General features: G+C 41.0%; 1 protein-coding gene across 3 annotated transcripts; it reads left to right on the top strand.

Moving 5' to 3' along the window:
• Positions 1 to 509: 509 nt before the first annotated feature.
• Positions 510 to 12,856, top strand: LOC131255631 (ceramide synthase 1 LOH3). 3 transcript variants are annotated; one of them, XM_058256393.1, is made up of 6 exons: positions 513 to 750; positions 3,144 to 3,370; positions 4,329 to 4,484; positions 7,326 to 7,511; positions 10,206 to 10,390; positions 12,386 to 12,856. In XM_058256393.1, the coding sequence occupies exons 1-6, from the start codon at positions 613 to 615 to the stop codon at positions 12,415 to 12,417; spliced, it is 924 nt and encodes a 307-aa protein (XP_058112376.1). In that variant the 5' UTR covers positions 513 to 612; the 3' UTR covers positions 12,418 to 12,856. The 3 variants fall into 3 exon arrangements, with proteins under 3 accessions (XP_058112378.1, XP_058112376.1, XP_058112377.1); XM_058256394.1 differs by having other exon boundaries at positions 613 to 750; positions 3,110 to 3,370; XM_058256395.1 differs by lacking the exon at positions 4,329 to 4,484 and having other exon boundaries at positions 510 to 750.
• The last annotated feature ends 1,855 nt before the right edge of the window (positions 12,857 to 14,711 follow it).

Genomic DNA, 14,711 nt, shown 5'->3' with positions numbered 1-14,711 from the left:
ATATTAAGGGATTATCCAAAGAATGAGTCAGATCCAAATCTCGATGGACCACACCACAGAAAACAGTGGAGAGAGTGACGTCCGCCATTAAAAAGTTCTAAGGGCCACAAAAATTTCGTATCAAACTAATACTTGTGTTTTCCCTCTTTCATGTCTGCGTTAACATATGAACAGGTTGGATCTAAAAAAAACATCATGGTGGACCTTTGGAAGGTTTCAACGGTGGTCGTAATTCTCTCCATTGTTTTCTACGGTGGGGTCCACTCAAGCCTTAGATCTACATCATTCTTGGGTTTATACCCTAAAATGATCTCTAAAAATGTATGAACGGTGTAGATACAAAAAATACTTCATGGTGGGGCCCACATGACTTGGTGACGTCACTTCAGTAGCGAGTCTCGCTACTCAACCTGTAAGTAGCTAATCCGCGTCCCCGTATTGCTGTAACTAAAAAATGAAAGGATAGTAATGTAATTTCTCTTCTGAAAAGTCTGCCTGGGAATATCCGTTCTTTGAGAAACTATTTGTTAAAATCCAATTTTTGGAAGGATTTTGCACTAAAAATCCCTATATCCCTTCATCTCCTCTCGTTGAAATCCTCAGATACCGAAAATGGGTTTGATGGATGCAATATCTGCCATAGATTGGGAGAAGGAATCCTATCCTCTCTACGAAGATTTCGTCTTTATCCCCATCTTCGCAGTCTTCTTCCCTTCAGTACGCTTCTTCCTCGACAGATTCATATTCGAGGTAAATCTCCATCTGATTCGCTTCATTTCCTTCTTTTTCTTGGTGGGTTTTTGTTGGTTTTTCATTTTCTGAATTGGGTTTTCGTTTCTCTATATTTGGATCTTTTTTGGACGGAAAATGATCGGGTTTGCCTCTGATTTCTCGCTTTTTTTTTTGGGTCTTTGGTGGTTTTTTTGCTTGCTAGCTTGTTTGATGGAGTGTGTTTTTATTTTTATTTTTCTCTGTTTTTTAAGTTGTGGATCTAGTTTGGATGAAAGATTGTCGAATTCGTTTCTGATGTTTTTATTTTATTGGTGGAATTTTGTTGGTTTTTCTTGTTCGGTTGATTGATTGATGATTTTTTTTTTTTTTTGGTAATTTAAGATTTTGATAAAAAAATTTCAAATTTGTAGAATTAATCAAACATTGAATTTTAGAGAATCAGGTCTTCATATGCCATGAAAAATTGTGGTGTGATCCATCTGTGGTAAGGCACATCAGATCAGTGGCTTGGATCACAAAACACCGGCTCCATTTGTTTGAATGAAACTCGATTGACTTATTTTTTTAGTTGATGATGCTATAATGAGAGTCAAACATTGACTTTAGGAGTTGGGTCTTTGTGTGTCATGAAAATAAAAATTCTGGGGTGTGATCCATCGTGCCGGGGTCCATCATATCAATGGCTCGGATCACCAAACAGTGGGGCCCACTTGTTCAAACTGAATTCTGAGGATATTGCATATCTCAGGTATAGGATCATCTAATGCACTTATAAAAAAAAAAAAATAAAATAAAATGAAATGTGTGGCTGTTTGATGTTGTCGCGAGACTCCGACAGCACTTTTCAGGGAAACTGAGTTGTTCTAATTTTTCTCGCGAAGATTTTCATTATATGATGCCTGAACAAATGAGGAATTTATTTTTTGGCCCAGCAACTGCATGGGTGGCCCACCTCTCGGTGATCTCAACCACTCGTCTTGAAATCCCCACATTATGGATAAGGCCAGATCCCAAAGTCGCCTCCATTGATCAATGTTAAACTCTTTTTGGGGCCATCCCCCATCCATTGGGCCCCACCGGATCAATGTCCTGGTGGGTCATACTGAATTGGTGTCCTTAATAAATGTGGGTATGTCATTCAGGTTGGTGTTGTATTTATTAGGTATGCCACAATATCCCTTTACTTAATTGTTATAGGATATGTCACAACTGTACCCGTTGGAGGGTTCCAGTCCTTGGCCGAGTGGAAGACTGAGGAGTTGAACATGAGGTCTTGGGTTCGAAACCCATAGGTGGTGAAATCCCACTACGGCGTGCGTGGGTGTGTGGCAGGTGTGTGTGTAAAAAAAAAAAAAAAACTGTACCCGTTGGATATTCAGTTATGTTTCAATGATCCAAACTGTATATATGATGAGCCTCACAAATCATCGGGGGATGCCCAAAAGAAAAAAGAACAACTCTCATATTCGAATATTTCAACCCTTTGATCATTTAACTCTTTCTGCTTGAATATTTACCGTCTTCTTAACTGTTATTTTTTTTCATCAGTGATCCAAACTGTAGAATTTTTCAAATCTTGAATATTTCCAACTCCGCCAGCATCAGCTCTGTCTCATAAAAATTAATGGTTTGGATCACCGAATATGACCCCATATCCATTGCCCACTATCCCGACTTATCTTGTAAGAATGTGTTGGAATGCCTTGTATTGAAAGAGGCCAGGATGATCATGAGTTATTAGACGACACTCATACTGAGACAACAGGCTTGAGTTTTCAGTTTGTAGGCATCCAAAATGTTGATATTTATGGGCCCCACCATGGATGTCCATGAACCAAAAATCTTTCCTGATAAATCTTGATATTTATTTGCCCCACCATGGATGTCCATGAACCAAAAATCTTCCCAGATGGGTAAAAACCTAACTCTTCAATTGATGGTTAAGAAAGAAAATATAGCAATCACTCACACTCATCTGAAGAAGGGAAAATATTCTATGGCCAAGATCTTCCAGCCCGAGGGATATTTTGTGAATAGACTATCCACATTAAAGTCCATCATATGCGTTGGATCAGCGAACAATGGGCCATCACTTGTACAAACTGAAAACTAGAACTTACCGTGCACTTTCCTGACTTGAGCACTGTATATGACCTCTACTGAAATAAATGACTGTTCTAAACCATTGTATTCTGTAATGGTAATGGTGTCCATAATGGCCACCAATGTTACAGTCTTTAAAAAAAAAAAAAAAAAACCTTATCAGCTCCATTATGTGTCATGTTTTCTGTGATGGCCGTTACGACCCTGTAATGCGTAATGGTTGCACTGTTGCTGTTAAAGCACACCTTGACGACTTCTCTTTTGGTATTTCTAGCTTAGCTTGAACAAGATGTATGTGCTTGTTGCAGAAGTGCGCAAGGCGATCTATTCTTGGAAAGGGAAATGACAAGCTCATTGTCGATGCAGAAGAAAGGAGGAAGCTCAGTAAATTCAAGGAGTCTGCATGGAAATTTGTTTATTTTCTTTCAGCAGAGATTCTGGCTCTGTCTGTTACGTATAACGAGCCATGGTTCATGAACACCAAATGCTTTTGGGTAGGACCTGGAGAACAGGTCTGGCCAGATCAGAAGACCAAGTAAGATTACCGTATTAAATCTCCAATGTTTATTGTTAGGATTCAGCAGATCCTACTTGATATAACTCTGTTGTTGATTTTATCCACTATTTGATCTGTAGACACAAGCCATATAACTTATACGTGTACATCCGTTGGTATCAGTGCTGGCATATGCAGACGTCTTATGCAGTTAATTGATAATGTTATAGGATATATTACTAGACAAGAGTTCTCTGTGAACTGGTACTGTGAGACTATTATTGAGAAAAAAAACAAAAAAAAGAAGAATGGCTTTTGACACATAAACCCCTGCCTTTTGGCCTGTACCTAAATACCACCCTTCCTTTTAAGTTTCCTATATAAACCTGAAATGTTAATAAATAACAACAAAAAATAAAAAAATAAAAAAAAATCCTTGCTGTCAACAAGCTATATGTACAATTACCATATTCCAGAAATTCAAAACCACCTTGTATTTACTTATGGGCGACTACACCTTTTACCATAGCTGTTACCATCCATCATTAGATGTCTTTGCAACTGTTTTCTAATCCCTTTGCCAGTGCCATATGTGTATAAAGCCATACATATGCACATGCAGGCACACAAGTAAATATTAAACATGTGCATGAGATCAAGAGAGAGGGAGGGAGGACCATTTTATAGGCCATTGATCGTATGGTTAGAAATCTTAAATGGCTGTGATTTTTGCATGGTAGTCCAAGAAATATGTGCTGAGCCCAATGGCTTGTCCAGATTGATTGGTTGGACTTCCAATAGTCCTGATGCAAATAGGAGCACTGTCACTTAATAGTACTGTAAGAGCACTGGATCATTTCACACACACTGGTAAATGGATTAAAACAATAACAAATGCAAACTGAATTTCTTTCCGTTAAGCATGTGGGTATGAGAGAGGGATAGTTGTTGATACATACGTATGGAGTGAGTTGACTGACTGCTTCCTGTTGCCCAGATTGAAACTGAAGGGATTGTATATGTACGATGCTGGATTCTACATGTACTCGATATTTGCCTTGGTTTTCTGGGAGACAAGGCGGTCGGACTTTGGGGTATCGATGGGTCATCATCTAGCAACTCTCGTTCTCATCGTGTTGTCTTACGTACTCAGGTTTCCCCACTGACCTAAATTTCAATCTCCAATTTTTCTGTGTCCTTTTTCAGACTCAAATTATTCAACTGCATCCACGTATTTTAGATGGTTCAACGTTTCGATTTATGCTTTTCCTGTAATGCATACATCTTGCTGTTGTATTTGTAATTCCAATGCTTTGCTGTATTTCTATCTATAACAGGAACTTTGCTAAGCACACACGCATGTGTGATGATGCTCGTGTACCCGCCATATGTGCCAGCAATGTTGTCAAAATCCTACGATTTACAATTTCTGATATACGATTTTAGTCGAATCTTAAGCAAAACGATTTGAATCCCAACCTTGAATCCCTTTTTATATGAATCCTACGATTTACGATTCAAATCCCGATTTATGATTCAAATTATACTTGTTCTCTTTTATTTTAAGCTTCACTTGGCTTTCATTTTATGTTTTTAAATTGGTGGGGCTTTAAGAATCGTTTATAAAAGTTAAATTATTTTATTTGTTCTTTATAAGAGATTAAATTATATATATTCTCTTCAACGTTAAATCATGTAGGTTTTTTTTTTTTTTTTTTTTTTTTTTTTGTGATTTCTCACTTCTTAAGTGGCCGAAACACCAAATTGATATATGACCTACCTGTAATGTTTTTGTGGATGGTTATGATCATTCTGACTTATATGGATTATGGAATGATGTTTAGAAATCAAAATATCTTCTTCGTTGGTCTACAGTATCAAAGGCCACTTTTTTAAAGGAAAATTTCATGAAAGACAAAAAATAAAGTAATAAGAATCCTTTAACACTATCATAACATGGTATTACTTGGTGCACATTAATGGCAAAAGGAAGATTGATGAGTTCTAAAAAAAAAAAAATTCTCATTTGTTTATAATTTTCATATATATATATATATATATATAAGAAAATTTTTAAAAATCTTACGATTTACGATATGATTTGCGATTCAATACAATTCAACCTGTACCACGATTTGCGATACAATAACGATTTTGACAACATTGGGTGCGAGATCTAATCCATCCATCAGTCTGACCTTTTACAAGTTTTCAAAAAAAAAAAAAAAAGATCTGGTACAATCAGCATGTGGGCCCCAATAATGGAAACAGCTGGATGGGTTAGAAAACTTCAGCCAAGTTTGTTAGAGCCATGCATTTGTTCTACAAACTGTGGCCCACCTGACCAGTGGATCAAACTGATTCTTGCTCTAGTGCATTACCATTGTGGCGCTCATTCCAATGGATGGTTTGGATCTCAGACCTGTCGATCTGTGCTAGCACATGTGTGGGGTGCGCTAGTACATGTGCTTTGTTGCACATGCATGTATAACAGTTTCTTAACTTGGCAACATTGATTAAATTTGGTAGCGAGGGACTTTTTTACATTGAATGGTGGAGTTATTTGATTTAAAAGACTTCATGAAGTGGATGAAAACATATGTGATTTCATGAAATAGAGGAATGATCACCTGTGGCCCACTGCACACTAAGCTAATCTTCATGTGACCCTGATCTGATGGTGATCTTAGTTGTTTCTATGTGACAATGATTGGATGGTGATTTTCATCTGTCCACCTAGTGTTTCTATAACACCCAGGACCCAGCCTGCATGTCTCTGTCTATCTATATCTGTACGCTGACATCTTGTACTTATCTCAGCACAAAACATATTTCTCTGGAACTGAAACATCGATTTTCCTGTTTGCTTTCACATGATTCTTTGAATCAGTTGAGAAAGCCAGAGGAAGTTCCCAGTGGCAGTTTGCAGGCCCCACTCCACTCTCTACTCACACCTCTACGCATGGCCATGCATGCCAACCTGGCTCTTGTAGAACATCTGAGCCATGCATCGGGTCAGTCTGCCGTGTAGATGACTTGGCAAATCAGGCCGGTCAACTCATCACACAGGCGAATGCGTACAAAAAAGACTGACAGTTTAGAAAACTCAGAACCATCTGCTGTTTCGCATGTGCCTCCTGCCCAATCAGTTTAACAACCTGATCTTTAGACCTTGTCACCTATGTGGTCGGCCCCCAACTGATAAATGTTCAGATATTCTGCAAAAATGCCAGGTTTGCACGTGTGGCCACATGTAGAGGCAAGCATGGGGCTAGCAAACCTCTTTTCCTTGTGACTTTGGTATCAGTGTCGGTTGAAAACTAATGCATGGATATATAAAGTCAGGTTATTGAATGGACGTATGAAATCAAACTGCAGCTTTAACTCTTTAAGGCTTGCAGTGGGGACCACCATAAAATGTAAGTCTATTAAATGAAAGTGCATTGTAGGGTTGTGATCCTGACCTGCAGAGTCTTAAAGGCTTGCAATGGACACCAACACCTTTACAGTATTAAATGAAGGGGAGGCATAGAGCCATGATGTATAACTTAAGGACGTGAAAGGCATCCTGATGCATCCATGATTTCATGATCTGGACCATTGATCTGATAGGACCCACTGTGGATGGGCATGCCCCAAAAATCTTTGATGTTGGAAGTTCCAAACCCTTCGATAAGAGATCCATAGGCAGTGAAAATGTTAAGTAGCGGATGGCTAGGATATTCCAATCTGGAAGATTTCTTGGGCATCCCTCGTTCAGGGCGGGGCCCATCAGATGAGTGTTCTGGACTTTGGATCACCAAAACATGGGTCCCAACTTTACAAACCACACATCCTAGCGCATCAGTTCCTCTTAATGGAAGACGTTGGTATTAGCTCATTAACTGCTAGCGAGCACTTTTGTTGGCATGCAGATATTAGTTCTCCAGATGTTGTTGGTGAGGCCACGGGGATTTTGCTGTATTCTAACATTCTTCGTCTGCCTTTCTTGCAGGTTCGCTCGTGTCGGTTCTATTGTTCTAGCTCTTCATGATGGTAGTGACGTGTTCTTGGAAGTGGGGAAGATGTCCAAGTACTCTGGCTATGAAGGGATTGCTAGTGTTTCTTTCATTTTATTTGTTACGTCATGGGTTATCCTTCGCCTCACGTACTACCCGTTCTGGATCCTCCGCAGCACAAGGTGGGTATAAGCTGCTTTGTGCAGGCAGTTGTTGATTGGCATTAATTGTTCTTTGTTCTTGCACATCCTTCCTTTTGGCTCCACAAATCAGGATGTTAATGGGCTGGATCTGGGCCCAGCCCCAGTCAGGGTCAGCTTCAGTCTGACCTGATAACACGGGGTTCAAGCTCAACACGGGTCTAGTACATGCCGTCTTTTTGAAGCCCAGTTCACAACTCCCTAAATGTTTGCCAAGCCTGAGCCAAACCTTGTGCTTTCAATAGGCCGGGACCTATATAGTACTTCTGCTTGGGCTAACCAGGTTTGATCTTGCAAGGTCCGAGACCGAGTATCATTCTTGAAGGCCCGGACCCACATCTGATTAGGTCTGGGTTTCCTTTGGGTACCCATTGGGTCTTTATATCTCAATTTCTAGTTGGTTTGGGTCAAATAAGAGCATTTAAATAGTCAGCCCCACTTGATGGATGGCTTTTGATCACACACGTGTGTGCCACTTTGACACGTGTGGTGTGTAAATTGGCTTCCTTACATGCCTATGGCTTGGGAAACTCCATTGCTGGAACAAACAATATATTTTCACTATGTATAGTGTCACAGTTAAAACCAACCTCCCCACCAACCCAAACTCGACTAGACCTGAATTTAACTGGTTCCCAAAAGCTGAGATCCGGAACCAACCCAATTACTTGACAGCTCCAAAAAAAATGGACCTAGACCTGTTAAAATCGGGTCGAGTCCATTGAGTACCCACTGATCTCAGTGCCCATTGACAGCCCTAGCCGGACCCATTAAGTTTCTACATGTATACTACTAATAAGTACTACATGTGTGTAAAACTAATATACATTATTAGTATTATCATGGTCTGGCCGTGCTGCCATGCCATGCCTCCCTTGACCTGATCCAATGGACCAATGAGGTTGACTCGAGTCCAGCCCAATTACTAATTGGGTCTCCACGACTGAGCCTGACCTATGATGAGCCAAGGGCTGAGGACCTGACAGGCTGGCTTGACCTGTTAACACCCTTAACAAGATTACATGTATGTGCAGTGGCTAATTTTTGCTGTACCTGCATTATAAGAATTCAGATTTTGAAGATACGCAAAACACAATCCTTTTACATACTCAATCATGCTCATAACCGTATTCAAGTAATATCAGTCTCTTGGAAGTATGGTCAGGGGAGTTCTTCATGTCCTGTTGGTCGGTTGTTTGAAGAGAAAAATCATCGTCATCACCATCTAAACCTCATCCCAATTAATTGGGGTCGGCTGCATGAATCCTTTTCCGCCATTCCACTCTATCAAAGGCCATATCTTCGGTTAGACCATAGATCATAAAGTATTTTCTTACTATCTCCATCCATGTCCTTATGGGTTTTACCCTTGCCCTTTTAGAGCTTTCAACTTGTACCAACTCACTCCTAACCGGCGGGGTTCTTGCCCTCCGGTGCATATGACCAAACCATCGAAGTCTACTTTCACTCATTTTATTATTTATTGGTGGCTAGTGCTACTCCTAAGTTCCCTCGAATGCATTCATTTCTAATATTTTCCTTCCTCGTCTTGCTACTCACAGAATTGCCGAATGCAAAACATAATTTCTTAGAGGAATTACTGGCTCTTGAATCTCAGCCAATGCATAGTTTTCTGAGGTGTAATATTCCGTACATGAAATGCCCATGGTGACCGTTCATCTCATCATTTCTCAACCCCACTTTGGATGGGGGGATGCACCAAAACTCTCAGGGATTGGTAAGTCCTACCCTTTGATCTTAGAATGTGAGCTGTCTCCCTTGTTTTTGTCTCAACAGCTGTGGTCAAAGAGTTGGGATCTTCCAATCTTCAAATGTCTTGGGCATATCCCCATCCATGGAGGTACCCACTAGATCAGTGGTTTGGATTTCCGAACCATGGTTTCCACATCTATAGAATCCTATGCCTCATCAAACATACATTGGTGACATAAAACAATTACAACCTGCATAAGCAATTGCATTAAAATCACCACAGTACATTTGAAGTCATCGACATGGTTGAAGTTCCCGACGCATACATTTCCAGATCAAAGATATTCAGAATAATTTTGCAGTGCCATAGTGTAAGAACTAAAAAACTGGACTCGATATCCAACTGGGTCGGGTTGACTCGAAGACTCAATTCGACTTGACTTGAAGACTCAATTCGACTTGACTCGATATTTAATAACTAAACTAGGAATCTAATTACATTAGTAATAGACACTTAAAATAGTATGAATATATATATAAAAAAAAAAAATATGCAGTTTAGAACATAACCTATATGTGATCAATTGGTAAATGCTGTTTGCCACCTTAGTTGAAGTCGTGAGTTCAAATCACACCACACCACCTGCATTTTTCCAATTAAAATTTTTGACTCAAGCTAGTGACTTGGTTCGAATCAAGCCGAGTTACATTGAGTCAACTGAGTAGGCGAGCCAACTTGACAAGTCAAGCCCGAATCAGACTCAACAAGTTTCACTGTGACTCGGCTTGATATCTGGTCGAGACATTTGACTCGGCCAAGTTTCGAGTCGAGTCACTGAATTTTTGAACTATGCTTTGCCTTAGGGGTGGGACGTATTGTTGTGGGAATTCCATGGTAGGCTTTAAGGCATATAACATCTGTATTTTTTATTTTATTTTTTCCTTGGGTCATTTTTCTGGCAGCTATGAAGTGCTTTTGGTCTTGCACACGGAGGCGCACAAGGTGGATGGAACCATATACTATTATGTATTCAATACTCTTCTCTTCTGCTTGCTCGTGCTTCACATCTATTGGTGGGTGTTAATGTATCGGATGCTCGTGAAACAAGTCAAAGCAAGAGGCCAGCTTGGGGATGATGTTCGATCAGGTACGCCTTCAAAGTTGTATAGATGGTTTTCTAACGAGCACTTGTATACAGGCACATGCCTGAGCACTAGCATGTTAGTATATAAACTGCTAATATATGTTGCTCGAGCTTTGCTAGGCTCGCATGCATGTGCAACAAAGCTCATGTACGGCACGTGCCACCATGGCATGATAGCTCCAAGAGCCTATCCATCCATGAAAAGGCACCACTACATTGATGCCCTAGCCCAAGAATCAGGTTAATCCACTGATCAGGCGAGCCAAACTTAGCAAAAAATCATATGGCTCAGAAAATCTTGGCTGAAGGCTTTTAACACATCCACCTGTTTCTGATATCGGGGCCTAATTGCTGGGTGGACCATATTTATTTTTGAGAAAACATGTACAAGGTCGGACCTACCTGATGGATGGATTGGATCTCATTCCAATTTTCATGTTGGGACGTGTGGCATGTACATGAGCTTTATTGCACGTGCACGCTTAGTGAAGTTCATGTTGGTCAATTGATATAAATAATTTTTTAAACTGATAATATAGCTGTAGATGAGGTGATCCAGGCCATCCAATGAAAAGATGGGCATTTTAACACCCAATGATCCTCACTAAATGAGAGTCCAAGTTGATAGGATTATCTGATGAGGAATGTGGTGCTTTTATTGGTGAAAAACAATGGGGAAACCATGGAAATTAAATCAATTTCACAGATTTGACATTTTCCCATGTTTGGGAAAACTAGTGTGGTGATTGATTTCCATTTCCATGGTTTTCCTTGAAAAGTGGCGAAATCGGTTTGGTCTTTGTATCCTGTGAAATCTAGATTTCCATGGTTATGATAGACAACTCTAGCTGTTTGACCGTTGACATTTTTACTTTTCCACACATTTCCCTGCTCTCAGTTCTCCACGGTGGATTTTCACATCCATGCTTTGGTTTCCACCAATCCAAACAAGCCCATCTCCCATCTGCCGCGGCCATGGGGCTCACTGTATGAGTAATTTGGATTGCCAAAACAGTGGGCCCCACACGTGCAATTTGTTGGGACTAGTGAATGCTCGATGGGACACTTTTATTTTCCCACTTCGACAAATGTCGAGGCAACTTTATGTAGTCTCGAATTCCATGGAAATAAATAGTGAGTTCCCAACATGGCGCTACTAGGAAGTCTTTCATTTGGTAATGGTCAGCTAGCATCCATCTTGCACATGGTTTTCTGACTCATTGACTCAGACCAACTCAGTTCATCCAGAGTCGAGTCATGACTCGGCCAACTCAGGGGATGACGTCACCCTCTATTCTCAACACTGACTCTTGGTGCTGAACTATATTGGACTCAACCGAGTCCGAGTCGACTCAGACGAATCGTCAATCCATGGTCTTACTGCAGGACTAGGCTTTGACTTCATTCCTCTAGCAACGCGAAATTGACATGCAGTGTGGATCGATTGAGGGAGGGAGGAACTATAGTGCATGAACAGTCGTAACCAATCACCTACAATCAGTTGTACACTGCAACCTTCTTTTTTCGCCTGTGGGTTTTTTGTTTTGAATTTGCCCTTGGAATACCATACATTATCAAGGGCTGATCATTCATAAAACCAGTTGTATGATACAACCCATTTTTAATTAACTTCAAAATTTTGGTTTGCATTTCTGCCTTGAGGGGAAAAACAAATGCTTGTAGGTAAACCCACAATCACTATTTCTTGCCCGGTTTCCCTATTTCAGACGTTGTGTCCCACCTAAAGAGCGGACTGGCCGGATCTCGAAACCATAATATATAAATGTTCAAACCCATCTGATGGGTGGCTTGGATCACGCTCCCTTCTGCTACATGGGCACATGAAGTGTTGTCTAGATGGGATGCCTTCTCTCCACACCTGAACTTAGCAAACCTTGTCGGGTCATTTTAAAGAGAATTTTTAAGTTTGAATGGGAATCTGTGATGGACCGTTGCTGAGTTATTTCAATTCTGAAACACTTGGATTTTCTTGTTCAGACTCCGAAGGTGAAGATGAACATGAAGATTGATCGGTGAACAAGGTTGGAGGTTTCTAACACATGTTGTATGGATGCTGCAAGGGGATCAAAATCTCAAACTGCATCATCATCATTAGCACTATCATTTGTTTGTGTTTCTTCAGCAATATCAGCCCTTCGCACTCGGATCTGGGTATTCCAGTCAGGGACAGATCCATCGATGTATTCTTCTCGCGGATAACCTCAACCATTGGACAAGCAAGTTCGAATCCACGAAAATGGTCAGTATGGGAAATCATTCATTGTCGAAAGGCTTTTGTATATTATTTGGAGAAGCAGAACATGAACAGGCGATTGAGTGTGCAGGTGGATGTGATTGATATCTGATTTGTGGCCCACCCAAACTAAGGTTCTAGTCTCCCATGTCATCTATGAATATTTACATTGGAGCAATGACATTCTGTGGTGGGATTGGGCCTGGATCACATCATTGGATTGGCGACCAACGGGCCTGGAAACCATTTTTTTTAAAAAAATGACTTGGCAACTCCAATCCCTTGGTCCAGCAAGGATTGGTGGGCATTTAGTGGACGGTTAAAATGAAAAATCGCCCATGGTCCTATTACAACAAACAAGTGTCCACGTGATTTTGGGGTGATGACTCCATGACAGTGGATTCTTCACAATTTAATTGGTTTGATTTAACATGTGTATGCTTTGTTATCTACTAGAGTATCAAGCTTAGTAGCCTACCAGAGTATCAAATGACTCTCTGGATGAGCGTATTGGTAACCATAAGAGTGATTTTTTGGTCTGGTGTGATGTTTGTGTGGAATCTAAACCGTGCTTCAGGTGTGGGGTCTACTGTGAAAGTTCCTCTCCCCAAAGGCTGATTAGAAATTTGTGAGGGGTGAGCCTCACTGTAAGGAAACGAGTGTGAAAATAGGCCCAACCTCCAAATTCAAGTGGTGTGGCCCACCTGTGTTTTGGATTGGTTTGATTTTTGGTGACATGGGTAGGCACATTTGATGAATGGGTTCAATGTCATATGCACACCATTGTGTCCCCACACAACATCATCTTTTTCATACGGGCAGTCTCCTGCGTGGTTCCTGTTAGGCAAGGGCCATGCTAAGAGCTATACATGAGTCGAACTGAGCCGAGCTCGGCTCGGCCAGTAGCTAACCCCAGCTCGAACTCGGCTCGGTCCTCGAGCCTGACTGGCCAGCTCTTCTCGGTCCGGTCAGCAGCTTGGGCCAGTTCAAGCTGAGTTTGAGCTTGTGCGACATTTTTTCAAAGGAAGTGCATATTCAGTTTTTCATAGAATGCAAAACAATAGCAGCCGTATACAAGTATTTCATCAAACACTCGGCAGGCAACATCAACATCATGATTTATAATGTGATTTTTTTTTTTTTTTTAAGTGATTTGTTTCACATACATTCCTTCCTTGCCACTAGCCAATTCCTCGGAGAATGTATGCACCCGAAACAACACTTCATTGAGTTATTTCATCAAACACTTGGCACACTTGGTGAGCAGCATCAATATCAAAAGTACCGAGTCTATTCAAGTTGAGGTTCGATCCGAGTCGAGTCGAGTCGAGCTTGGGCAAGCTCGAACTTGGCTTGAAAATTTTTCGAGCTAAAAAAATCAGCTTGACCCGGCTGGAACTCAGTTTTGAACAGAGTCAAATCGAGCTTTTTCGAGTCTGAGTTGAGCGAGTTAACCGAGCTAACTCGGTTCGTGTACAGCTCTAAATGCGATAGACGGGGTGGGTTTAAGATACACGTAATGGTGGGCCTCACGCCCCAAACATCATCTATCCACTCTGTCAAGTCACAGACTGGATGATCGATCCTCACGCCCCTAACATCATCTATCCACTCTTTCAAGTCACAGATTGGATGCTCGATCCGACCTCCATCAAAGTGGGCTCCACATGGATGATCCAGCAGCGGTTCCGGCCGGAAACTGGTATGTATGGGCCAATAAGTAGAGGTTTGAGACATTCTTTAAGACCTTGGTTATGTTCAAGTTTATATTTTGTGCAGGTGTGGCCCATGGTTCAACGATCCTGACCGTTGATATAATGGGCCTCATCTCGATGTCATATACAACATGATTCTCCAACGTAGGAAGATCCTGGCTGTTTAATTTAGAGTCATCCTTGGTTGAATATGAACCATTTGCTGTTGTATAGAGCTGGGCATCAAGTCGAGTCGAACCGAGTTAGGGCTGACCTGACTTGATCAGGTTTTGAAATAGGCTTGACCTGAACTCGACTTGACTCGCTACCGAGTCCAGCATGCCTAAACCGATTTGAATTCGGGTCTGGCCCGGAC

Source organism: Magnolia sinica, chromosome 9 (genome assembly GCF_029962835.1).
Source record: "Magnolia sinica isolate HGM2019 chromosome 9, MsV1, whole genome shotgun sequence".
NCBI classification, from domain to species: domain Eukaryota; kingdom Viridiplantae; phylum Streptophyta; class Magnoliopsida; order Magnoliales; family Magnoliaceae; genus Magnolia; species Magnolia sinica.
The sequence above is the reverse complement of the archived record's forward strand: the minus strand, read 5'-3'. Positions and strand labels throughout refer to the sequence as shown.